The sequence below is a fragment of the Perna viridis genome, chromosome 7, assembly GCF_037379345.1.
Source record: "Perna viridis isolate PV_CMFRI_1.1 ecotype Kerala chromosome 7, ASM3737934v1, whole genome shotgun sequence".
Lineage (NCBI taxonomy): Eukaryota > Metazoa > Mollusca > Bivalvia > Mytilida > Mytilidae > Perna > Perna viridis.
Window position 1 is genome coordinate 7,076,679 of NC_142451.1, and position 27,511 is coordinate 7,104,189.

The 27,511-nt window shown below is 34.7% G+C and overlaps 1 protein-coding gene across 2 annotated transcripts; it reads left to right on the forward strand.

Annotated features, from left to right (window-relative positions):
• Positions 1 to 10,175: 10,175 nt before the first annotated feature.
• LOC148611127 (beta-1,4-mannosylglycolipid beta-1,3-N-acetylglucosaminyltransferase brn-like) lies at positions 10,176 to 27,388 on the forward strand. Of its 2 annotated transcripts, XR_015924060.1 has the most exons (3): positions 14,920 to 15,153; positions 16,176 to 16,252; positions 27,226 to 27,388. XR_015924060.1 is itself a non-coding variant. In XM_088591286.1 (2 exons), exon 1 carries the CDS (start codon positions 10,590 to 10,592, stop codon positions 11,757 to 11,759), a length of 1,170 nt encoding a protein of 389 aa, XP_088447412.1. In that variant the 5' UTR covers positions 10,176 to 10,589; the 3' UTR covers positions 11,760 to 11,802; positions 27,226 to 27,388. The 2 variants fall into 2 exon arrangements, 1 of the variants encoding a protein (XP_088447412.1); XM_088591286.1 differs by lacking the exons at positions 14,920 to 15,153; positions 16,176 to 16,252 and adding an exon at positions 10,176 to 11,802.
• The last annotated feature ends 123 nt before the right edge of the window (positions 27,389 to 27,511 follow it).

The window sequence follows — 27,511 nt, forward strand, 5'->3', positions numbered from 1 at the left end:
TACACAGATACAGCGAAATAATTGCCTCTATATACTCAAAGTATACATAAATTAAACTGAAAGTGAATACGAAATAAGACATACATAGGCCAGAAATTTCTGATCTGGGACAGGCGCAAAAAATGCGGCGTGATCACAACCATTCCCCTTTTAAAACTGGCCAGTGTGAAAAAAATATTACACAATTAAACATACCTAAAAATCAGTTGAAAAATGACTGAGTCCCTTGTTAAAACGTAAACAAAGAAACTGAAAATTCGTTGAACAAAATCAAACAAATGACTACATGCAGTTACCTGACATGCCAGCTCCAGACCAGTTTAAACCTAACCTATGTCCTCATCGTATGTAATATCAATTCCAATTCTTCCCATATGGGGTTGAGAACCATGGTACCTCATAAGCTAAGTCATGCCGAAAACTGCTTTTAGATATAGTGTGTCAGTTTCTCTATAAAGACCTTATGAGCGAATAAATGTTAATACCCCCCCCCCCCAAAAAAAAAAAAAAAAATGAATTGAATACAGTATCATAAATATATCCCTTAAGAATTAGCCTATACAACGGTTTAGTCAACTTATTGGGTAAGTATTGAGCTTTCTGTGCTTTATGAAGAATTTACCAGAACATATAGGGAGGATGAACTCGTGGATCGTTATGGTGTATCCATCAGCACCATGATACTGATTTATTCAACGGGTCATAGTTTTCCTTTCCTCGTTTATCTACCCCGGACCTGACTTTTTATGAGCAACTCGGCGGGTGTTTCTAGAAAAGCAGAGGAGGCTTACCCTCCCGTTGCACCTGGTCCATGCTCCCAGTTTTTAGTGGAGTCCGAGTTGCTCATTTGCTTTTATTACTTTGTATGTATGATTTAAGTTACTTTATGTTCTTTGTTGTGCATGTCTGTTTTCCATGTCTGGTCTTTGTCCCTGGATTACATTTTTTTGATTATCGCTATAACCTTGGTTCCCAACAAAATGAATAATATTAGTGCTGCGGACCGCTTAGGATATTTCGAACGTTAATGGACCTAGAAGGTAAACGGCTATATCATATGACAATGGAAAGATAAATCAATGTAGTTTTTTAAATACCATTCTTTTCTAACTGAAAAGTGGTAAAGTTTTCTGCTATTTTGCATTAATTAGAAGAGGGGTCAAAGATCGACTCCAATACACTTTGAAAAGTAATTTAAGTAAAATCGTTCATTGTAGGTATCGGGAAACAAGTTACATGTAAATGTCATAATTATGTGTAGAACTTCAAAAATGTAAAAAACAGATTTTTTCCGACAAAAGTTGACTATTTAATCACAGAACAAAAATACTCCTAAAATTGGTTGCATTTTAGTGCATTTTCAATGATTTAGAGATAATAAGACACCATAGAAAATTACAATGTATATCTAAGTATTTTTGACTGAAAAGCAAATAAAATGTATATCTAAGTATTTTTTACTGAATAACAAATAAAATAAACACAACGTTCTCGATTCGATTTGCAACATAGGCTTTGCAAAATGAGTTTGAAGTTGAAAATTTTCACATACTAAAATTGTAAAATACGAACCCGGACAACCTGTTCTGCTTCCGAACTGTTGGTACAACAGACAAGCATGAATATCATCCAAAGTATTTTATTTTTTGACATGATCAAGATTTTAATTTCTTTTTAAGCAGATAGATAAAAGTTTGGCAATTTTTTTTTGTTATTCAATGATCGAGTGCTCAATAATGTTCGTTTTCAGGAAAATTGGAATGAAGAATAGGATAACCATGTAGTCAAGAGAAAGCATCACAAATACCAAAGTAGTAATGAGAATAACATATATGAATTTAACGAATTAACTATCAAGCCAGGCTTGAAAAAAAACCGGGGGTTTGGACCAAGTTCATTGGTAGGATATTAATTTTAACGCCTTTTCTCTGTTTTTTCTTAAGCGCCCGTCGGTCTGTTCTTATATAAATGACGCCATGCCGGTTTAAACGAAAAAGGGAAACTCTGGCATTGCTTAAAATTTAGTATGTGACGGTGAAAAAGAGAACGTTACAAAGATTTTTTTGTAAATGGATTATTTCAAATAAAATCGGCATTTGCTATTATATCATACAGACCGATGAAAAGTTTCCAAATTATGAGTGGCTTATTTCCGATTCCTATATTTTACAGCATCTTCGTTAGGCAAGGGTTACGGTCCTGCCCCTCCCATTGCGTGAAGGGAGGGGGCAAGACCATAACCCTAGGGTAGCGTAGACGCTTTTACAGTTGTCATCCCATATTCAGTTTAATTCTTATTGGTATTTAGAATATAACAAATCAGAATTAGAGTGAACCATAAAGTGACTCACTTATTCATTCTTTGCGTGAAGCAGACAGACATAATTAGCTGTCCGAAAATTAAAACCATGACATTGTAAATGTATAAAACTACCTTGTCAAAATATGACAACAGAAGTAACGCACAATTTAATGCATAAACCACTTACTAAAACTGCCCTGTACATGTATGTTTACGCCGCAAAAAAAAAAAAAAAAAAAAAAAAAGGAAAGAAAGAAAGTTTATAACAACTTATAGATAGTAAATATAACAAACGATAGATTGTATCCTCTGTTTTTATTTTAATAAACTTCTTACTTATTTTTGTGTGAGAATTAATATTTTTACAAGAAGTCTGGTTTGTTTTTATCTAGTTTAGTGTAATCCGTTCAGAGCAGCGGTGGATCCAGAGGAGGGTGCATGGGATTGTCTTCCCCTTTTTTATTGGAAAATTTGTCATTTTCATGTGTAAAACTGACAAAAATAGTAAAAAATATCCTAGTACACACCCCCTTTCCTGAGTAATCCCGGCTGACACCCTCCCTTTTACAGTATGGATCCGCCATTGCAGAGGATGTATTACAAGCATCAGTCTGGCGCACAGTTAAACTTCATGAGATATTAAATGTTTATGACAACATGCATGTACATGTTTGCACATGCTTCCATGCAAAGTTCAAAGTTCACAGTTTATGTATTGTCAAATTCATTACGAAATCCAGCCTTATCATGAACCCCCGAGTCGCATTTATTGTTTGAGAATCCCTGATTCATGGTTAAAACTTGAAGGTTTTATTTGAAGTCCAAGCATATAAAGACAAATGCAACAAAAAATATGTATGATATTTGTATACACAAAAATAAATCTCAAAACCTTAAGTCTTTTCATGAAAACGTAAGGTAGACTCGATACTTTACATGTGTCTGTTTATAAAACAGTCCGGAAACTAGACAAATTGCACGGAAACGATTCCGTCTTATACAATTTTAGTACAATTAATAGTTTAAATATGTGAAAATTCACAAATTCATTTTGCAAAGCCTATGTAGCAGATCGAATCGAGAACTTTGTGTTTATTTTATTCGCTATTCAGAAAAGAATACTTAGATATATACTGTAATACCTCTACAGTGTCTTATTATCTCAAGAATCAATGAAAATGCACTAAAATGCAGCCCATTTTAGAGGCATTTTTGTTCTGTGATTAGATAGTCAACTTTTGTTGGAAAAGTTCTTTTTTACTTTTTGACATCGTATACATGTGATCCTCACATGTTACTTATTTTCCGTTACCTGCAATGAACGATTTCACTTAAAATCACTTATCAAAGTGCATTGGGGTCTATTGATCTTTGACCCCTCCTCTAATTAATGCAAAATAGCAGAAAACTATACCACTTTTCAGTTAAAAAAGAATGATATTCAAAAACTACATTGATTTATCTTTCCATTGACATATGATATAGCCGTATACCCTCTAGGCCCATTAAAGTTAGAAAAATCCTTAGCCGTCCGCAGCACTATTATGTCGATATGATTAGCTAAGGTAACAATCGGTTTCTTGTAGGTTGAAGGAAGCATGAGTTTAAGTGGTTGGAATAGTGAAACTTACGTGCTTTGTATTATTATTTATAATGAAAGAAAGGGCGAATTAAGTAAAATGGTGTTAGATATTACACAGCTGTTTGCATTATAAGGTCAAACATGGACAGGTGCAACGCTTGGACTGAAAAAGTTTCTTTCATTGAATATTGTATTGTTTGTTTTCACATGATGGCGCACGTGGCCAGTGCTACCATGTACATATGTAAGTTATTTTTACGGACTATAATATAACTTTTCTAAAACATAACGTGGAATATTTTTATTAAATACAAATTTGATGTTCAATCACGTAACTGAAATGAATAAAAACAGCGTATACACATCGGAATGTTACGCGTGTCTGTTTATGTGATTTTAGGTTGGCAGTAATTTATATACACAAAAGCCACGCCCAATAAGTCGCATGTTACTCATAAAGCAAACCAAAATCAACCACATTTGTCGTCTCAAAGCCTTTCAAGGACGTCAAATTATAATTTTAAGTTGCATTTTAAAAAAATGCAATGGATTGAAGTGAACTCATATCATTTATACGGTAGCTAGTATTTGACTTTGACTCACGTCCAGTGACTTTGCTCACTATCTGATAACGAACAACTGCATAAGAACCTTCAGGTTTGATCATGGAAAGTTTAGTTAATCTTTAACCTTACTTTACCCATATAGGAAAAAAACGATGACTAAAAAGCTGTCTTTTTGAAATCGAAATCATGACCTTTTTTCTAAACTATTAGCAAAAATCTGTAAATGACGATTGTGTACCGGATTATTGCGAGTTACTGCTTGCGTCCGCAAAAAAAAAGATGCGGTCGTAAAATGGTGTTTAACGCATTATGCTCTCGTCGTCGATATTTATGGTTCTAATAATACCATAAAGTTATATACTACCAGGTACTAAAGCACAGATTTTGGGATTTGTGACTGAAACCAATCAGAAATAAGGGGTAAAAGAGCGGGCACTTTGAATCTGGTGATACACTTTTTTTTACCACAATCAAAATTCAGAATTGTATCAAGATTGAATGGTGTGTCTATAACTGCCCCAACTGTTTTATTGTAGATACATATCGGTGTCTCTACATACACTTTAAGTATGCAATGTATAAAACGACTACAGTTACACATGTCGTAGTTTGAAATATAAAATGCTATTTCTAAATTGTTTGCATCTACTTTCGAACTCTCCAAATTTATTAACCATTTTTTTCGATTTTTTATGGAGGGACCACATCGAACATGGTTAAACCGAAATACAATAATCTCTCTCTTATATGAAGACGTAGAAAAATCTGTAAACTGACACCTCATGAAAAAAAAAACATTAAGCTGAAAAAAATTATGATTAACAAATACTCATTCTAAAATATGACGCACTGCTGCAGTAAGCTTACAGTGCTTTAAAACACCGAGTTACATTGTACCAAGTCTAGTAAACACAGAGGAGGAATGAAAAGCTGGTGGTAGATGGATACACCAAATTGCCCACACAAGTATACAACTTTTCAAAGTCATCTTTTGCTATGTGACAGTGACGTCACCACGCTTTATTTTTGTTTTTGTTTTTGTTTTTTTTTTAGTTTTTAGTTTTTGTGTTTGTTTTTGTTTTTTTTTTTGTGATTTACATCACAATAGTGTTTTTTCCAGTCTATGAAATTACAACCTCAAATAAAATGTACGTGTTGAAGCAAGATACATGTATATTCGTTATTTAACTAAACAGAAAAAATATTACAGTATAATATTAGCGAAAATTAAATATCCTAGAGTATTCAGAAATGTCATGTACAACACTGGTATAAACAGGAACAGCAGAGTAATTTTTTTTTAAATGTTTCCAATTATTATTGTTATTTTTTTTACTCCTGTTCAGTATACTTAAAAAAAAATAAAGGAAGTAAACAATAATATAAACATATTGCAAACTAACATCATTCTTATAATATTTTCAGAGTTCACGATTTTGATCATGTAGCCTTTCAGAGGTCAACGAACTGTCAAGAGGAACAGATGGAAAATTAGTAAGTCAGCAAATTCTACCAGACACAAACAACCAATACAATAACATCACAAATGCAACAAAGACAAAATGTTCGAATAGGAATCCATGTACAATCCAACGACTTGACTAAGTTTTAGTTTACTTTGACCAGTAGAAAGAGTAATCAAGAGAACCAAGGTTATAGCGGTAATCAAAAGAATGCAATCCAGGGACAAAGACCAGACATGAAAACAGACATGCACAACAAAGAACATAAAGTAACTAAAATCATACTTACAAAGTTACAAAAGCAAATGAGCAACTCGGACTCCACTAAAAACTGGGAGCATGGACCAGGTGCACCGGTAGGGTAAGCCTCCTCTGCTTTTCTAGAAACACTCGCCGAGTTGCTCATAAAAAGTCAAGTCCGGGGTAGACAAACGAGGAAAGGTAAACTATGACCAGTAATATATTAATATCGATATTAATATTAATTACATAATGGTGATATATTTGGAAAAAATGAGTTCAAGCTCGTGCATGTATTATATCTAAAACATTTAAAAATTGATTTTAAAATTATATTTGGGAAACTAATTATTCAGTCATTCAATATTTTCATCAGTAAACATTACATTGATTTATACCTGTTGATATGGAGAATATTTTACATCTGAAAAAAAATCAAACTATTCCTCGAGGCTCAGCCCAAGGTTGTACTAGGAATGTGTAACAATCGTTATATATTTACATATTTAGAACATTTGTAACGAGTTCTATTTCCTAAATTGAACATTTATAGCCAGGCAATAATAAACTGCTGCACAATAAGTACATGACAAGTTAGCCCCAACCTGAAAACAGTTTGACAGCCATAACTTGCGACAAAAAATAAATTATCATAGAATAGTTATTGACTTGATACACACAAAACTAACAAATCGAGAAAGTTTGAAGCATATTTAAGCAATATATATGTTGATGAAAAAAAAACTCTCTTAGAGCGTTAAATTTCCACAACTTTATGAATATGATAGTTTAAAGCAATTCGGATAAGGCAATGAGCAGCACGACTTGTAAAAACGAATTAAAAGAAAACTTCACAAAGTTTTGAAATTAGGGATATTCGATGTGAATTATCTCCAACGACCAGACGCATTGGAGTGAATAATTACACATTTCATCATATAGAAAAATAGAGCAACACATGTTACAGAACATGCACGATTCTGTTTCAACAGATTGAAGTTCCAAACAAAAAGTATACAGATCTTTAAGATGTAGTTTGAAATATAACCAACCTGGGTTGTCAAGATATGACAAAACATTCTTAACCCGTCTTACATTTGAAACTGAAATTCAAATTTTCTATTGTACTGACCATAGTAAGACTATTATTACAAAGTTTTACGTAAAGTTTAAGTACATAGAACAAGGTGTTCTCATGGTAGACAGGATAGACAAAATTAAAATACCTACAAATGGTATAGTACAACATGGCGGACAAACAGACGACCAACTGTGCAGTGACTGACCCTATATTTTCTGGAAGTTTTCCCAAACCTCTACTGAAATTTACAGATCATTTTTCATTACAAAACTATGGACAGTTGTACAATACTCTACGCCTGGTGTTTTGTACTATATGTGATAGACCATTTACTGATGTGTGTGTTCATGCATGCTGCTCTTGTACATTAACAGAACATTTACGTGATGTATTATGGAACATTATAATAGAAAATTTTGATTTGAACTTATAATGTGAACTCTTGCAGTATGATGATGAAATTATTTATCAGGCGTTACTTGGACGAGGACAGACAACCTCTCTGGAAGCTAGATACAAGTTGAACTTATGAAACTGTGCCATGCACATATTCAAAGTCTTTCTACTCATAACAGATTCCGGTCGTAGATGTGGCTACATGCTACATGTATGTCGTATACAATCAACCTTGTTATATTTGATAATATTTATTATTGTATTTTGATGTATATAGTTTTTGTATTCAGTTCGTATACATATATGTTGTATTTAATGTAGTTTAACCAATATACATGTAACTGTATTCATAATTCTCTTCATGAGGAAATAAAGGTATGAATTAATGAATGCACTTAATAGCCCAGACCCATTTTACTGGAATCCCCGTTCCAAAATTATCGCTGAATCTGTGCCTTACAGAGTAAAAAAATATATTACACTTAAATAATGTTTTATCATTTCCGACTAAAAAGTGTGAATAGATCTTTTAAAACAAACCCAACATAAAATACTTATGAGTCAAATCTAAATTGTATCATCAATGATAAATTACATAGATTTTGTATTATCAGTCCATAAGTTACGACTATTTTTCCATAACTAATTTTACCATTATCAAACCGGAAGTTCCTCATGCAATTGTTCAGTTAAGAAATAAATCACGGAAACTATTTTATTATTCATTTGTTTTACCACGGGCTGGCCATTTATGTCGCATTGTTCATGTTTACCCTAAAGCGACATCGAGAGGTTGAATATCGAAATAGACAGCGAGCACGTGGTAAAACAATGATAAATTGAAGTTTCCGTGTTTAATTTCGATTCTGATATGACTAGTTTCTTCTTATTTTTCAATAGACGCAACATTTGTGTTGCACAATATGTTGATCGTGAGATTATCACTTTTTACCATGGCTGTGGTCTAAAGTGCTCCGAAGCACGTTAAACAAGAATATCACAAAGTGAGCAGAGTCACTGGATGTTAGTAAAGTAAAATTCCAGCTTCCATGCAAACGATTACAAGTTCATTTTAATCCATTGCTTTTTTAGCTCACCTAGCCGAAGGCCATGTGAGCTATTGTCATCAGTTGGTGTCCGTCGTCGTTGTTAACAATTTCATCAAATATCCTCTCCTCTGAAACTACTGAATGGATTCGGATGGACTGAAATGATTGTTCCTTAGAGTATCCTACACAAAATGACGTTTGAAATTTTGATCCGTTGTTAAAAAACTTGGCCGACTTTAGAACATAAGGGTCAGACAACAGATTTGTGCACATTTCTCCAAAACTGCTAGGTTTCACCGCTTTCTGACATGGATAAAAGTATTAAACATGATGAGATCTATCTGTGGTCATTTTTTTTATAAATTGTTCAAGTATGGACGAACGGATGATACTATGTACCTCCCCGTTAACGCGGGATTGGTTGTTTACAAGATCAGAAGGATGAATACAAATCAATTGAAGAGCCTGTCCATGTAGAAACCAGGCAATTCTTATTATTTGGGTGGCAAATGGTAATTTTATCCCATTGTTTTTTTTTTGTTTTTGTTTTTGTGTTTTTGTGTTTTTGTTTGTTTTGTTTTGTTCGAATGTAATGTGTATCATATGTACATGTATGTCAAATACTAAAACATATGTTTTTAAATCGACAATGGATAAATTTTGCAAAAAAATAAAGAGTTAAGTCCCTTTTTCAATGAATTTCAATTTATTTCTTTTAAACTGTTGCAGTTGATCAGAATACCAACATTCAACTTGGAGAAAGGGTGCATTTGTATTATGAAATGAATGAAAATGTTTTTGAAAAAAAATTGTCATGTGCCACTCACTGCCTGGTTTTTGAATGGACACCCTCTTAAATAATATAGGAATTGTTTAAGTACTAACTCTTGGCTGTTATTGTTGGATCTACGGAAGAAGAAATGAATGGTACGATTTGTTGCGACGTCGAATTATGCTTTATTGAGTACATGTACTTCGGCTTTCCTGTGATCTTATCTGAATTTAAATTTTTGACCAAGTTATGCAATATATAACAAACCTTTGAATAATAAGCCGCAAATTAAAAGATCATGAATTGGATTTCTAACTTTTACGGTGACTAAATACTTTCGGCACGTCAGAACACACAGCTATTTAATATGGTCACGTGAGTGGAACTAGAATTTGCTAGTTATAACGACCGAACAGCAGCTGTGTTGGATAAGTAGCTTTCATTCATAATAACAAGACCTTTAACATAACATTTTATGTTATTGCACGTTTCAGTTCTAGACATATTGATCATACCAACAATATTTCCTCATAACGTGCATGGTGAATGTACGCCATTTATTGTTAAGGTATAGAAATAATATCTATCTATCACTTTCATAAAATCAGCATTAGCTGTCAATATTTCTCGATATGTTATTACATTCAACGTCACTTTCCTTTTGTCATGAGAAAATGATTTTATTCTTATTCAATTAAACAATTTGCAAACTTCCTTGTTAAATCTTCCTTGAAAGAACAATACATCAATTACATACGCGTATTATGGAAGAAAACTTCCATAACCTAAAGTTGAAAGTAAACTGTTGAATATCAAAACAATTTCTAGTTTGCCTTTTGATTGTGGATTATTGAAGATATACAAAGGCTAAATAAGAAAATGATGTATTGATAAATGTTTCCAGTGAAGCAATATCTGTAACAGCACGATGTATATGTTCGTTACCTACAATGTATAATTATGAAATAAACCATCAGTACCGATCGTTTGTGGAGCTTCTGTTGTGTAGATGTCAACAACATAAAATTAAAGTGACTGTACCACATTAAGTCACTTAAACGAATATTTCAACAACTGAAATATCAAACTTTCTAGATTATTTCACTACATAAGAATCGTATATCTTTCTATTTCATCAATGATTCGAAAATCGGGTGTAACTATTTTTCTAACAACTGCAACTATTTATTTATTCTTGAACATTGTCGACGACATTTTAAAGGAAAGGAGCACGCGCAGATCACCTCTGACAAATTCACGAAATGGAAATCGTCTGAAACCTACAAACATGCCAATACCCCAGCACTTCACGAAGGTTGTAGAGAACAAGAGTCTACAATCACTTGAAAACACTAGTTTTATTCGAAAGGTCAGACTTCCGCAAAATTTCCGCGAAATACGTTATCTGCAACTTTCGACCGATGAAAGGAAAATTTCAAAAATTGAAGACATAGATAGACCAGTTTACTATAGATACGGATCGTTTAATTATATTTATATTCCTATGGATATGTGTCATTCTGAAGAAGGCAGTGGTCCATTTTTGGTGATTGTTGTTAAATCTAATGTTTTCCAAATTGGCAATAGAGAAGCGATTAGAGCAACTTGGGGGAATTATAAAAATTCCAGTTTAAAGCTTGTATTCTTATTAGGATATTCTCCGCTTCTGGATCATTACATATTGGAAGAACATAAAAAGTACAGGGATTTAGTACAACAAAGTTTTATAGACCATTATCACAACAATACATTAAAAACAATCATGGGAATTGACTGGGTAGTTTCGTACTGCCCAAACTCGAAATATGTATTTTTCGTTGATGACGATTATTTTGTAAATCTTCCGAATTTACTTAAGTACTTGGAGCTTAAATCAAAGAAGGAAACTGAAGATTTGATTGCAGGCTACAAGTTTGTTAAAGCCTCACCAAAACGCCATAAAAAGAGCAAATGGTTTATATCAATGGATGAATTTCCAGGGAAAAGATGGCCACCATATTTGAGTGGTGGATCTATGATCATGGATATTACGGTCGTAAAAAAATTAAAATATGAAATTCCTTACATTAAACCTCTGTTCATCGACGATGTATATCTCGGGTTTGTTGCCGAGTCTTTAGGAATTAAACTTTCATCGGAACGAAAGTTTTTGACCATTTTCCAACCTCACAATCTTCATAAGCTTTATTCAGCACATGGATTTGGGACGCCCCATGATCTCTTAACTGTTTGGAATCGAACTACATGTGAACACCAGGCTTTGTTCGAAAGTCTATATGATTTGATTAAATGTCGATTAGATTTCTAACCAAGGAGAATTAACAGTTTTCATCTATTTGTGGGACTTTTTAGTAAGTAGTAAATCATTTTTATTTACATTTAACATTTATTTGCGCGCATGATTCATTAAAAGTAAGGTCCATGATAATTTACGATTTATTACACTGATAGTCGGTGTGGTATGATACATACTGAAAGTCGATATGTAATGCAATGGCAGATTCAGGCGGTGCAGGCGATTGGCACCCCTTTTTATTGTAAAATTGTCATTTTCATGTGTACAATTGACAAAAAATGGCAAATAATGTCCGCCCATCCCCTTTCCCAAGCAACCCCAGCTTGCACCCTCTTTTTCTGGATTCGCCTCTGGGTATGATTCATACTAACAACCGGTATGGTTTCATACATACTGATAGTCGGCATGGTATGATATACTAATAGTCGGCATGGTATGATATATACTAATAGTCGGTGTGAAATGATACGTACTGATAGTCGGCATGGTATGGTACACGTATATACTGATAGTCGGCATGGTATGATACATACTGATAGTCGTCATGGTATGATACGTGCTGATAGACGGTTTGGTATGGTACATCCTGATAGTCGGCATGGTTTGATACGTGCTGAAAGTCGTTGTGGGATGATACATATTGAGAGTTGGCGTGGTAAATGTGTATTATGCATATATGTGTATATGTTCAAAACCTAATGTTTTTGCGAGCTATCCCGATTGCTTTGATGTTTTTGAACATACTTTAGCAATAATTATCTCGTTGTTTTAGTACAAGACATAAGAATCAACGCACTAATAGAAAAAAAATGGACAAACTACTTGTAAACGCAACATGAAAAACTTCTGGGATATAAGACTTTACAATAAATAAGTCATATTATTACAAAGACAAACTATGGTTTGACTATAAACTGTACAGTTTCCAGGCCCACACTCAATAAGTTAGAAATGCTGCCTCAGCTATTGTACACTGTATTGATGTATTAAGTAATTTGTTGTTGTTGTTTTTTTGTTTTTTGTTTTTTTTTGTTTTTTGTTGTTTTTTGTTGTTTTTTGTTTTTGGAAACCTTTGTTCAACTTGGTTTATATAAGAATAAAGATATATACAAGTGCGCCGATTTCGTTTCGAGGAAATAGATACGAGGCAGCTGTGAATTCGTCGACACCATCGGCACCGATCATTACACATTTATTTTTTAATTTTGGGGAGGGGAGTTTTGTGACCAAAAAAAATCTTGTATTTCACCTCCCCAATCCCCAAGCCGACAAAAATAGCGGTTGTGTGTCTTGGGAAAACAATTACAATAGCTTACAATTTAACATTAAAAATTACAAGAAAACAAGTCGTACATGGGTCAATCCTGCTGCTATACAAACCCCAGGCTCCACTAAGGAAATATAGCAGATTTTGATAAATAACAGAAATTATTTATTGTGGCGCTTGCAATATGTTCATACAGTGTAAGCAATAATCTTATGTGGCAAATACAATTAACCAAACTCATCAGGTAAATGACTATGGAAAGAAGCTACATCTTTTACCATGTTAAATGATATACGTAACGACACATCAACACATTATATAGTTAAACATTTTTTCACACGGGATCTAATAAGCGAACGAAGCTCGTTCTTACAATTGTATAGAACTTCGTCTAAAATTCCTCATACTGACACCTGAAATACTTTCGTCCAAGCAAAACACTACATCGCGATTCATTGAAGCCTCAAAAATACTAGACATAGACCGCTTTGTTATTTATTCGGAATTACTCTGACATTTTTAGAAAAGCTACTTCCGATTTAATGGATCTCGTAAAAAATCCTTGCAAGCTAAGCCGAACCCGAAAGTGTTCTTCCGATAATTCTACAAATATTTGTTTCCCATTTATTACAGGTTAAAAAATACTATAAAAAACTTGCCAAAATTAAAATGGCATGAAGTCTAATTTGTTATAAAGGGAACCTAATACTTTATGCTTAGGACTTCGCTCGCACTTAAGGCAATTGCTTTCCACTTATTCATTTGGATGCAAAAGTTTCCAAATTCAGTAAGATTAACTCGCAGAAAATGAATTCCTCATAACGGTATATAATGTTTGGAAGCACTTCAGTTGAGACCATGATTTAAGACTGAAAGGAAGTCACGTATTTCCAAGCTTCTCATACAAAGTTCGGTATTTTCTTATCTTCTTTTGAATCACTAAAAAGAGTTTACTATGTGGTCTTCAACAATTATTCAAATTCAGATACTGTTTTATGTTTCCGACATAAGCGATAAGAAGTGTCAAGAAGCATCAAGCGACAAAAGGGGAAAATAAAAACAAGAAAACTTTAAACATATACATTTAACTTCGTCCTCTTACAAGTTACACCTGTCTCATATTATTTGAATACTATTACATGATACAGGTGTGCCTCAGTCCTGTAGGAGGGCGAACTTTTATAATTGCAGGTTTTCGATTTAACGCCTTTTAACGTCGGCACCTACTTAAATGAAATGCGTATATGCTTTTGACGAAATATTTGAATATTCGCTATAACCTTACACTCCTTGAGACGTTTATTTTTGCCACATGCACGATGCCTAAATGCATCCTAAACGCACACCGGACGTACGATATCATAAGCGGACGCTCGCAGTATGTGTTTAAACCACCTTAGACGAACAATGAAAATTGTAATTTTAACAATTAATGAATGAAATTAAAGTTAGAATCAATACAAATCCAAAAAAATAATAATAGTAAAAATTAATAAAACAATAGCTGAATAAATGAAATAATGAATGTACACAAAATAAACGAACGCTTTTAACATGGCGTGACACGACAAGGGAGGTCTCCAAATAGCTTTAATCCATGCTCGCATTTACTTACACAGTCATGTAAATGAACGGATCATTTTCATTTTAATCATCAATTGTAATCGTTCATTATTATGAAAGAAACAAATTCAATAATACTTTTTTAAGAAACGCCTCTATTCTCTTACGATCATTGGGACATACACAAAAATAGCAATATCTAATGTTATCGCCAAAAGTTAGATTATTCTCCCACGTAAATGCAGGTGTAAAATGTGTCGTTTGCATTAGTTAACAAATACATAAGGCTTCATAAACGATACAATGGTTACTACGAGGAGAAACCGATTCGGGAATCCGATCATTCCACTGGCAAAAAAAAAATAATAAAAAAAAATAAACTGTTGGCTGTATGACGCATGTAAAACTACGGTTTGGATTCGCCTGTCCTGTTACTGAATGATAAACTACAAGTGTAAGAGTTATCTTTCTTGGACTAGAGCTTCAATAACCGTAGCAGACGTCAGTTCCTGTACGCAAAAGTTGAAGACGCAGTTTATTCAAACCTGCAATGAGGAACAAGTTTAACCAATAAAGGTAAGATTGACTGAACCAGTGATATTTTGCTAGTTCTAAATACTGTTTCCACAGTATCAGTTGTTCATAAATGCCGGCCTTAATGTTAATATTGTTTACATATATATATATATATGGCTATACTTGTTTTATCACGTATAAGTCTATACTGTCACTGTATTGAATGTTACTGTTAAATGAGTAACATGACAGACTTCATTAAAAGACAAACATTATAAGTATTCCCATAAAAAAAATCATTGCTTTGAGCGAATTTAAACAATATTTAAATTTAAAAAGATGGTTTTTTTTATCATTTAGATCACAAGTGTAATTACAAATTGATTTTAATTTAATCAGTATGTAAAGAAATACAATCTCACGGAGTAATATGATGGACATCCGTTGGTAACATAAAGGATAATCTTCCCATTTCACTGAGAAATCCTAAACAATCATTGAAATTCTAACACATTATCAAAACCAGATTACTCAATCACTACTGATCAAAACAAAATAAAATTAATTTATAAAAATTAAAACGTATTATGCTTTGGTTTAGCCGGTAACAGAATGGACAAATACAGTAACAGAAGGAAAATGAAATTAACATTTAGTGTTTTCCGAATTATTTTTTTTTTGACAAATTTATATCTGATTGTGCGTAAATATAAATCCCAAACTATGTTTGTTAAAATTTAATATAAACATTTATAGCACAGCACTCTTGTAGAACTATAGAAAAGTAACAAGGAAGACATTATTTAAGTAACATGCTGGACAAAAATATCTTAACATGTTTGTGTGTAAATTAGGCAGACTCATCTACTGGTGGTAGAAAATGTACTCCAACTGCTCTACCAGTTTTCTATAATTTTGTTAATTCATACAAAATACTCATTAATAATTGTTGAAATAGGTGTTAAACCAACATAGTCGAAAAAAACATATGTACGAGAAAAAGTTCATTTAGGCTTTAACATTATGTTTTTAAGAAAAAATCATCTTTTTAATTCAATTCGTAATATTTGATTCTAATTAAGGTTAATGATGCATCTGTCTGCAAATGAGAAACAGAGACGATATTGCCAAAGACGAGATAAGGATATAACAAGAAGAAGTGAGTATTTAAAATAGACATAAATGTCTCGATAATAAAACAATTGGTAAAAGAACACGTATTGTGAGTATGAGTGAAAGAGAATGTAGGCAGTAAAGGGAATACTGGAGAAAGAAAAAAAGCTGAGTATCGGATGAAGAAAAAAAACTAACTGGGACGTTTGGGTGTCGACTCCAGAGACCTTTTCAGCTCATAGTCCAGAACAAGATTTAAACCATAGAGGAAAATACGTGATATAATAATAGAAGAGGAAAATAGCCAAATGCTAAACGTAATAGTAAATTAGAACAGGAAAATAAGTTTAATGAAAATTTACGAAAGAAACTAGCCAAAGTAAAACAAACTAACAAACTAATCCAGGTAAATGTCAACCAGACACACCAAGAATGAAGACGAAAAAGCTTCCCCATTATTTTGGAATTGTACAAAATAAGGAAGAACACTGTTTCATCATTTTGCGTTAACAGAGGAGCTGAAAAATAAACACAAAAAGGCGGTAATTCAACATTGGCTGCAGCAGTACGAGGAAAGTTCATGCGAAAGTATAATCTAAAACTCACTCTGTAAAATTCTTGGATTTTATAGTAGAACAAAGAAAGAAACAAGAAAAGGCTATCTGACATCAAGAATTGACAAAAAAATCAGTCATTTTTCGACAGAGACGATAATAGCTATTAAAGAAATCGTCTTAAAAAATGAAGCGTCAACAGAGGATTCTTCTTGCAACAATTGAGCAACTTCACAAAAATATTATATTGGTAAATGCAGATTTCAAAATAAGTTATGGTTCCTTTAGTAGACCTAGCCCGTTCTGCATTCAGAGAAAGAAACTTGTGTCAGCAAGCAACAAGAAAATATGCAGTTTTTAACTAATGCTTTGTACAAAAAGTAGTTAGTAAACACAGTGAGCTTGTATGATTTAGTAAGCAAGAATTCCTGTAACATCAATAAAATAAGTTGTATGGACAATGTTAAGACGTCAGAATACCAATCAAAGATATTGACCAAAATGAAGAGGTAAAATAGTTCAAATGGCAAAGCGTTAAAAGATGTGGAAAAGTAAGTAAAACTGACCATTAAATTAGAAGAATCTGGTGACATTACAGCTTTAATCGACTTATTTTCATAAGAAATGGTCAGTTTCAAGCACTATCACTTCAATGTTTCTAATCAGATAAGACTCTACCGACAAGTAAACTGATATATACCGTACTCTTCTTCAGCGAAGGACCTTCAACACAGAATAAACAAAAGCAAACTTCTCTCTCCTTTCCTAGCAGGTCAAAACCAGAAAGATCAAGATCGAAAAATGGAATTTCTACGTAAGTGGACATGGGAAAGGTGTTCCAGATGGTGTTGGAGGGTCACTTACAAACAATCTGGTTCTTCGCGCACATGATATCAAGGATGCCTCTGACTTCGTAAACATTAGGAGAACACAAGAGTCTGTGATTATGTCTACGAAATTAAAGTGGACGATATTTTAAGAGTTCACAGAATCTCGATCAGAAGCTCAAACGGATTCCCGGTACACCCAACCCAAACGCAAAGTAAACAGTCGACATAGGAGAATTTTGGTTTGAGACATAAGTTGCATGTGTGAAGAAGCTACTATCCTTTATGGGCACAAGTGGAAATTCTTTATGATACCAAATGATACAAAGACACCTCGTTGCAAAGAGGCAAAACATAATGGTAAAGGCAACTCAACGTCACAAGATAAATCAACGAGTAAAAGCAAGCTGCTACAGTCTTAGAAGTAGAGTCAAATGAATCTGCCGATGAGAGAATACAGTTGTTCAATGCAACATTAAAAGACTTAGGAAAATGCACTGAAATCAACAGTACAGTGAGCAAATACGATATTGAATAACACTACATTCCATCCATAATGTATACAGGTTTGCAAGTAGATGAAGTTGTTGAATATATCTACCCCTCAGACACTACACAAGAGCAAATCCTATACCCAGTGAAAGTCAAAAGTGACGGCAATTGTTTGCCCTATACAGTGAGCATACATGCATTTGGAAATGACTAGTATGGCATGGTATGCGGGTACGGGCATGAATAAAGAACTTTACCTATCACACAATTAAAACAAATGGAACAAAAGGTCCGCAAATTTGCCGAAAACATTTGTAATGTATTTGGACGAATACACGCCATCAAATAAATTAGAGGCTGCATTTTAAGAGAAGATATATGAAAAAAGAAATAGTCAAGATAATCAAAAATAAAACGTACATGAACATTTCGCAAATAGGTTCGCCCGCAAATGTAAAAGACAGGCGTGTTTTCTCTGTGTATCTTCAACTTGGAAACAAATTTGTTCGACGAGACCTACATTGTACCATGTTTAAGTTACATCATGTGATCATCAACCAGACAAGATTTGACTCATGCAAACTTGATTACAAATCATTTCGTTGCCGTGTTGTCCATTGCCACAGATAAAACAATATCACTGTAAATGTAGGGCTGGAAGCTTTTACGACAACGAGAAAGAAAACTTGAATGAGAAAGACACGAAAAGAAAGGGAGCCAATGAAATATCGAGATGTTGAATTTAAAAAACTCATAAGACAGAGAAAATCATTACACTAAGAGAAACAAAGGACCTATTACGAACGATATCACACCAACCTCATTGTTGAATGACCATACAAAAGATTATTAGGTAAGTCTAAAAAAATCTATCAAGCAGGAAGTAAAACATCAGGTGACAGAAGAAGAATACAAATCTACAGGTTTTTTTTTGTCAGCAGATGATTAAATTAACCGCTATGTCGTCGTGCGATATGACCAAAAGTCGTATTCTGGAATTGTTATCAACTCCGACGAAGAAGAAGTGTATATAAGGTGTATGTCAATTATGTTACAATTTTGTCCGTTGTGTTACTACAATGTCCTTCGTGTTACATTCAATTTGTTAATTTCGTGAGAAAAATAATTATAATGAAAAATAATTAAACGCATATTTTAATCACGTTATATATATATGTTGTGTACAAGTTGTTATTTCATACAAATTATAATTTGTATGTTGCCTTTGTACACATTATTTGTCCTAAATCCACTTGAACAAATTATAACTTGTACAAAACAGCTGAAAAATCACTTTCAACTTGTACAATTTTCAATCTCATTAATACAATAAAAAAGATATGGGTTTTAACATAATTGTGTTTAATATTGAAAGATAACATCCATACAATTACTGATTCAATTTTAAAAAGTGATTTCCTCAAATGTTTCTCTATTTGGTAGACCCCCGTGCAGGTCCGGATGATAAAAGAATAGGCCTGCAGCAGCGCTAAGCTTGTCGTATAAGTCGACTAAATAGTGCTCAGAAACCTAGCCGGGGGCTAGGCGCTCTGCCCACAGAGCAACTGGGATGTGTGCCCCAGGAGGTGGAATGGGGTACCCCTGTCGTGTTACATGCTGGGGTTGTCAGGCTATAATACGGAAAACCTGACCGCAAACCATAGTGGTGCACCGTGTTGGGAAAGATGCCACGTTCCTCGCACGTTAAAGAACCCTGCTGTGGTATTCGATAGGAGTAGGAGCCTTTGCCCTCCGCCACAGGAGGTTAAATTGCCCGATCTTACCCATCCCCCTTTTTCCAGTGGCAATCAAAATTTGTCGACCCTATTAACCTTGTGACCCATCCTTTTTTTTCATTTCATGTTCATTATATTATCCATTTCATGTTCATTGTCTGAATATAGCTGAAATATTGCTGCTCGGACGTTAAACCCCAACAAACAAACTATTTGGTAGATTATGACATTGATCCATGACAACGGGAATTACACAGAACATTTGATTTTTTGTATTTACATTTAGAAGATTTGCAACTACCTTTGCATTTACAAGACAGAAAGCCCTGTCCTCCCATTTTCCTGATATTGCACTGCCTCACGGAGAGAAATTTGAATTGATGGGATCGTGTTTACAAAGACACTACCAGTTACTGCCTCAATCTGGTTTAGATTAGGTAGCCTGATAATATACCCACTTCATTTCCTATGCGGTATCCAAATTCGCTCACTTCTTTGATGATGCCTCGAATGTTTCGTGGGTCTATAGGTCCCCTATCGTATTGCGGAACAGGAACGACAACATTCTTACCGACTGAAAGTTCATTTCACTTTTGTTTAGTGTTTCGCATAAGTTTCTCCGCTTGATTTCGTTGGCCAGAAAGGGCTCGCTTACACGCGCGTATAATTAGTGTTTCATCATCCGTAGAGGCAATTTCAGTAGTTTCATTGCAAGAGAATTGTTGGGCAACTAAAAATCACGTAACAAGTCGGGCGTTAAGTTCAACCATTTTAATATACAAGCTATAGTTTTTGGCGACGTCACTCACGTTAGCGTCTCATATAAAACAAAGGTACAAAAGAATGTGAACTTACTTCGCGCTGTAATCACGATATTCTGGGGGCCGTAAACGAAATTATCAGAATGAATGTTTAAATGAATGAATAAATAAAAATATGAGAAATTACGACCAATTAAAAATTCGAAATTAACTGTCTTTCAAATCAATAAAATTTAATTGTTTGTGTTTTTCTCATTATCACTTAGCTTATGACCTATCAAATCAAAGTTTATAATACCAATTCACACTTATCACATGAAAGTCTATGTGTCCATTTGTAAATATTCTCTTTAGCGCGTTTTGAGGCTTTGCGCTGAGGTAATGTTCGAATGGTCTCATCTGTAGTTGTTGAACTTCCATCGTCTTCGGTTTCACTGTAGCTTTTCAGTTTTATGGGATACAATTTCACAATTGGCCTTGATGTTACTCCACTGTTCGTGTTCACAACTGCAGCTCGAACATCTTTCCCTGTGATAAGATCCTCTACTTTAGCTAACCTCCATCGGTTTCGTGGCTTATCATCTTGAATTTGCACAATATCTCCGATGATGATTATTATTTTGTTATCGCCAGTATATTTGTGGAATTCTCGTAATGAAGTGAGATATTCCGATCTCCATCTATTCCAGAAATGATCAAGAATTAGTTTTTGAATTTCTGCACGTTTGTGAATTTCTCGTTTGTCTGGATATCTGTCTATATCAGTAGCAGGGTATGACGTCTTTGTTATTCTCCTCCCATACAGTAAATGAGATGGTGTTAAAGGTTCTTCGTCATCAACACGTGAAGAATGATATGCCAATGGTCTGTCATAAATTATTGCCTCTATTTCGATTATAACTATTTGAAGCATCTCCATTGTTAAATATGATCGTTCGAGTGTCTTTCTTAAACATGATTTTGTGACGCCGATCATCCGTTCCCAGAATCCACAATACCAAGGAGCTCTTTTTGGAATGAATTGCCATGATGTTCTATATTATTATAGATTATCTCGATTTTTTGTAGATCTTGTTAGATGTTCTACCGTTTCTGAGGCGGCAAGGTATGTGGAGACATTGTCAGAAATCATGATCCGTGATTAGGATTTGTAAACCGTCTAAATGCAAGTAGAAACGTTTTTCTGTAAGATCGGACACAATTTCCATGTGAACTGCTCGCGTGTTGGCACAGGTGAAGAGACAGATATATTCTTTCTTTTCTGGTTCATGTTTTTTTCCTTCACGTATAATGTGCCTCTATAGTCAACGCCTGTGACAGTGAACGGCGGTGCTTCGGTCAATCTAATCTTTGGTAGAGGCGGTGGGTCAGGCGTACGGTAAGATTTTCCCTCGTACTTTCGACAAATGTGGCATTGATGTAGAATTTTCCTGACGTATTGTCGAATGCACGGAATCCAAAATGTCCGTCTTAGTTGTGTTACCGTACTTGGAACTCCCGCGTGCTTCAAGAGCAAGTGTGCGTCAATTACGATTAGTCTGGTTAGCTGGTGGTTCTGTGGTAATAAGTACGAAAACTTTGTTGTTTCTGAAACTGGTGCATTATAGATCCTCCCGCCACAACGAATCATTCCCATGGAATCCAAATAGAGTCAAAGTTGTTGAACATGGGTGCATTTTATCACTTCCTGCTTTCAAGTTTTCTATTTCCATTGACTATTTCGCTTGCTGACAGCTTTTTATCCATAATTCCGTAGCATGTTGTAACTCCTTCACAGATAATTCGGTTCAATTTTGGCAGTTTATAGTTTCTTATAAATCTCACCATGTATGCAGTTACACCCATTAGTCTGTGGTATGTTTTAAGAGTAATCAAGGGAACCAAGGTTATAGCGGTAATCAAAAGAATGTAATCCAGGGACAAAGACCAGACATGGAAAACAGACATACACAACAAAGAACATAAAGTAACTAAAATCATACATACAAAGTAACAAAAGCAAATGAGCAACTCGGACTCCACTAAAAACTGGGAGCATGGACCAGGTGCACCGGTAGGGTAAGCCTCCTCTGCTTTTCTAGAAACACCTGCCGAGTTGTTCATAAAAAGTCAAGTCCGGGGTAGACAAACGAGGAAAGGAAAACTATGATCCATTGAATAAATCAGTTTTCATGGTGCTGATGGATACACCATAACGATCCACGAGTTCATGATGACGACCAGAAAACTTCTGTAGTGATGACTTCAATCTTGTAGCAATATAACCCTGTTCCAGAAGCCTATTTGTTAGAGTTCTAGCGCGAAACAAAAAGTCTCCGTAGTTTCGGCAAGCTCTGGCATAACGTATCAGTTGTGATATGAACACCCCATACGCAGGAGCCGAAGAGATGTTGCCACAGATGAAAGGAAAGTTGACAATTCTGAATGAAAAGTCATCACGTTTGTTAACGTTTTCTAAACCGCGTTATTTCAATGACTTTTTTCTAGTCGTCTTACTTCATTAATGTTCAGTTGCAGTTTCATGTTCTTCCTTATCCTCCATATCCAAATTACAGTGTAATAATGTAATGTTCTTTGAATTCCATGATGGCCATTTTTCTCGAATTGGTAACCACTCCGGCCCTTTGAACCGTAGTTCATTTTGCATAAACTCGGCGGTTGGGCAATATCTCCATGTATTTGGATTTGTCGATGTCTTGATTCTGTTTGTAACAAATCTTTTCATCTGCTTTGTTGTATTTAGCCAGTGTTATACAATTTGGCTATCACTCCAACATGTAATCCGCATCAACTTATCGGTTTCCTTTATTTGTTGTGCTAAACGTGCTCCAATCAAGGCTGCAATTTGCTTTAATTGAGGTAATGTTAGTGTTTTCACAGGTGCTACACGATTTTTTGCCATAACAATATTTGACTTCTCGTTGCATATGAAGGCTACCGCTCCGTATCTGGTCATGCCAGCTTCTACAAATACATGTAGTTCATAGTTATTCTTGTCACCTATTGAATCGGCGGAGTAACATCTCTTAAATTCCATTGTATAGGTTGTCTTCAGGTCATTCGCCAAGTTGGTCCATAACGAATGTATTTCGGTGGGAGTAGGTTCATCCCAATCTAGTTTACGTTTCCATAGTTCCTGGATAAGAATCTTAGCTCTTACTGTAACTGGTCCTAATAATCCAAGAGGGTCGTAGATGCGGGAAGAATTTCTCTCTTTGTAGTCAAGTCCGAGCTACTCTCAATATTTGAATCTTTTAACGACAATATGTCAGTTGCAGTATTCCAACGTAATGTCTGTATCCAGTACATTTTCTTGCTCGGCCTTATCTTGAAGTGACATACTATTCGATGCCCAAGCTCGTAAGTTGAAACCTGCTTTAGATATGATTGATCTTCCTTCATGGAAATGATCAGTAAGATCCGTTTCCTTTTCCATACTTGACAATATATTGTCTACGTATAAATTTTCTTTCATTGCTAGAACAGTGTTTATTCCACATTGATCCAGATGTTTAAGTAATGTTGCATTTAAAATTAATGGTGAGCAGGTTACTCCAAATAATATTGATTTCAAGCGGTATGTTGTCAGTTTGCTGTTGGGGTTTGTTGAATCACTTAATCACAAGAATCTCGTGAGGTCTCTGTCTCCTTCGTCAAGTTGTATGTGAGGAAAGGCCTTTTCAATGCCTGTACTGACAGTATATTTATAGACTATTCATAGACTATTCTGACAGATGTTGTTACAGAATCTTTTCTCATCGCATGATGTGGAATGTAATGCATTCTTGGTACGTTTTCCTCACTTGTCTACTTTTTCTATAAAACCTCTCTTTTCCTTTTCTTCGATTATTCTTGTGTATTTTTGCAGAAGTTGTCGGGCAAGTCTTCTTATTGTGTTTTCTGTTCTGGCTTTGGCAATTGTGTAGTTAGTTGGTAGATCCTCATGGTTTTGTTTCCATGGCAATTTTGCACTATAATGACTATCTTCGAATTTCATAGAGTTTCGTTGATATTCATGTAGGTATAAAGCTGTCGTCGTCCCTCTGGCGTGGTGAAAATATACTGTTATTTATATCGCACGGCTCGATTAGTTGATTGGTCCGGATAGAAAATATCCTATCTTTGAGTTGACGGCTGTTGGCCCATCTCCTTTGATAACTTTTTCATCCACCACGTCCCAGTAAAGTCTGCGCCAATCAGTGGCAAAATTTCAAATTGAGTGTCTGTGGTTAAGGGATGTGCTAATTTGAGTCCTTTAAGATGAGGGAGATTTAACGCACTCTTTGTCACGTGATTTTACATTGGTATGGCAATGTCCGGAACGATTAGTACACGTATAGGTATGTTGTCTCCTTCGTCTGAACGCAAAAAGACGGTAGCTGACTAAAGGTGGCAAACATTTTTGCCAGTGTCTCCAAACGCAGATAATTTGATGGTTTCTGCTGTTGTGCGTTGTATATTCAGTTCTTTTCCAAGCTTATCAGTAATTAACGAGAGCTGTGTGCCTTCACCGAACAATATGTTTGCATCTGTTACAAAAAAAATATTGTTCTTGCTTGACAGTTGCAATGGCAGTTTTCAGCATGACATTCATTTTCATATGATCCGTAGCTTTTGTATACATAATTGCGGGTGTATTTGCGTTTTCGTAGTGTCGAACAAGATTAACAGCAGCTTCTCTTTGTGTTCTTTCTGATTTTCCATTAGATACAAATGTTCCTCCACAAAGACTCGTGTGATGTTTTCGATTACACGTTTTACATTTTCCCCTTGATTTGCAGTCCTTAACTCGATAGGAACGTAGACAGTCGAAGCATATTTTTTTTCTCTTTAACGATGACTATCCTTGCTTCGGCAGTTTTTATTTTGACACAATTTGTCAATGAGTGGGCTCCTTCACAAAATGTACATGTACGTGGTTTTGATCCAGTCCATGCTGATTTTTGTAGTTCATTTTACTAGTTTCCAGCGTAAAATGTAACTGTTGCGTTGTTTTCAATTACAGCAACGGGATGTCCAACTTCTAAAATGTCTACTTCTTTCTCAAGCGCTTTGCGCAAGTTTGTGAGCGTAATGTCACTTCCATTTTGCGGACTGTATCTTACCTTATTTCTACGGGCAACTACTGGTACAAGTAATAATCCATACATGTTTTCTGTCTGACCAAGTGGCTAGAGCCCCCTTAAGTACGTCTCGATTTTATCTATATAGCTGCGTAAGCTATTCAAGCTGTAAATCAATGAGTGCTCTCATGTATGTTTTGATAACCTTGTGTGGTTGACCAAAACGTTTTCTCAATAATTCAACGGCTGTCGCGTAGTTGGTGCTTGTTAACGGAAACCCTTCTATAGACTCTATTGCAATACCACGTAACTGGGCTTTTAAGTAGCTGAATTTCTGTATGTCTGTGAGACTAGTATTGTAGTGAATTGTGGATTCAAATGCGTTCAAAAACGTTTGCCTGTTTTTCGGTGAAAAACGGCAGGTTAAGTTTTGGAAGGTAATGATTCTGACTTGCATTTAACAAAGTAGAAGTATTTGGGTTTAGCATATCACTAGTTGACTGTTCTTGACTTTTATATACGGGTTTTGTGCAGGGTTGGGCATTGTGGGTTGTCTGATGTATGCGCCTATCTAACAAAATGTCCTCACGGACATTGGCTGGTATGGCGGGATGATATTCACGGGCGAAAAATTTTCTGCATGAGGATTCAGGGTAGCTGATGTTGAATGTATGGGTTTGGATTGTGATTGATTTATTTTTCGACGGTCACGGCACCATAAAATGTTGTGTAACTTAGAATAACGTAACAAGTTGGCCGTCAAGTTCAGCTATTTTAATATACAAGCTATAGTTTTTGGCGTCGTCACTGACGTAAGCGTCGCATACAAAACAAACGTACAAAACAATGTGAACGTACTTCGCGCTGTATTCACGACAAGGATAAATAAACTGGGCCTAGTGTATGTGCTGGGTAGTGCTGGATATAGAATTTTATTTTCGCTATGACTGAGTTGTTGAGTTATTGATATATTCTGAATTTCCATTTTTTTTTAATAATAATCAACTTACCATCTTCTTGTGTTTATATCAGCTTTTCAAAGCCAGACACCTAAACAATGTCATACTTCTTAAAGAGGTGTCTATCTTGGTCTGTTCTGGTGCTAGCAGCTTTTGTATTTTTAACCTGATTATCAGCTCTTCATTCTTAGCTTTGGTGTAGAACACATTATGTTGTGATGTATTATTTCTAGACAGTTCTAGAACTTCATGGTAAATTCTGTCTTGTTGGTCTACCATTTTCAAACAATTATAAACCAATTCTCCGATTCTCCAACTCTCCAATTGTTTTTATATGTGAATGAAAAATATTCACATTCAAAAACTATTAACAAAAGTTCAGGAGATGAGATATTAGTCTTAGTCACCCTTAGGATTTTTAATTACTTGACTGAAGGGTATTTAATGACGAGACTAAAGGTAAAGACCTCTGGTTTAATTACGTGATTTAAATATCACATATATAAGGTCTTATCTCTAACATTGAAAATATTGTACCAGTTGAAAGTGATTTTTCACATATTTTTTTATATTTTGTATTGTCTTGACAATTATGCATCATATATATTTTTTTTCGATTTTTTCCAGAATTGAAAAATATTTGATTTTTTCTAATGGTACATGAAACAAGATGGACAAGATCCAGGTTCAAGACGACGAAGATGTACATACCAAGTTGATTTACGGTTGTTCTCTTTAAAGCATTGTGCTTGTTCTCCTTAGAAAACAATAAAGATGTGTTCATCATTCAGTTGAAATGTTTTTTATCCAGGAATTCTATTCTAGAATTTGATATCGACATTTTTAAATGACCGATTTATGTAGATAAAGTTGTCTTGGATATTACAGACTGAAACAATAACCTCTTAAAACA

Excerpts from the sequence above, each read along its gene's own strand:
- LOC148611127 (XM_088591286.1), top strand. The coding sequence starts at position 10,590 with ATGATTCGAAAATCGGGTGTAACTATTTTTCTAACAACTGCAACTATT.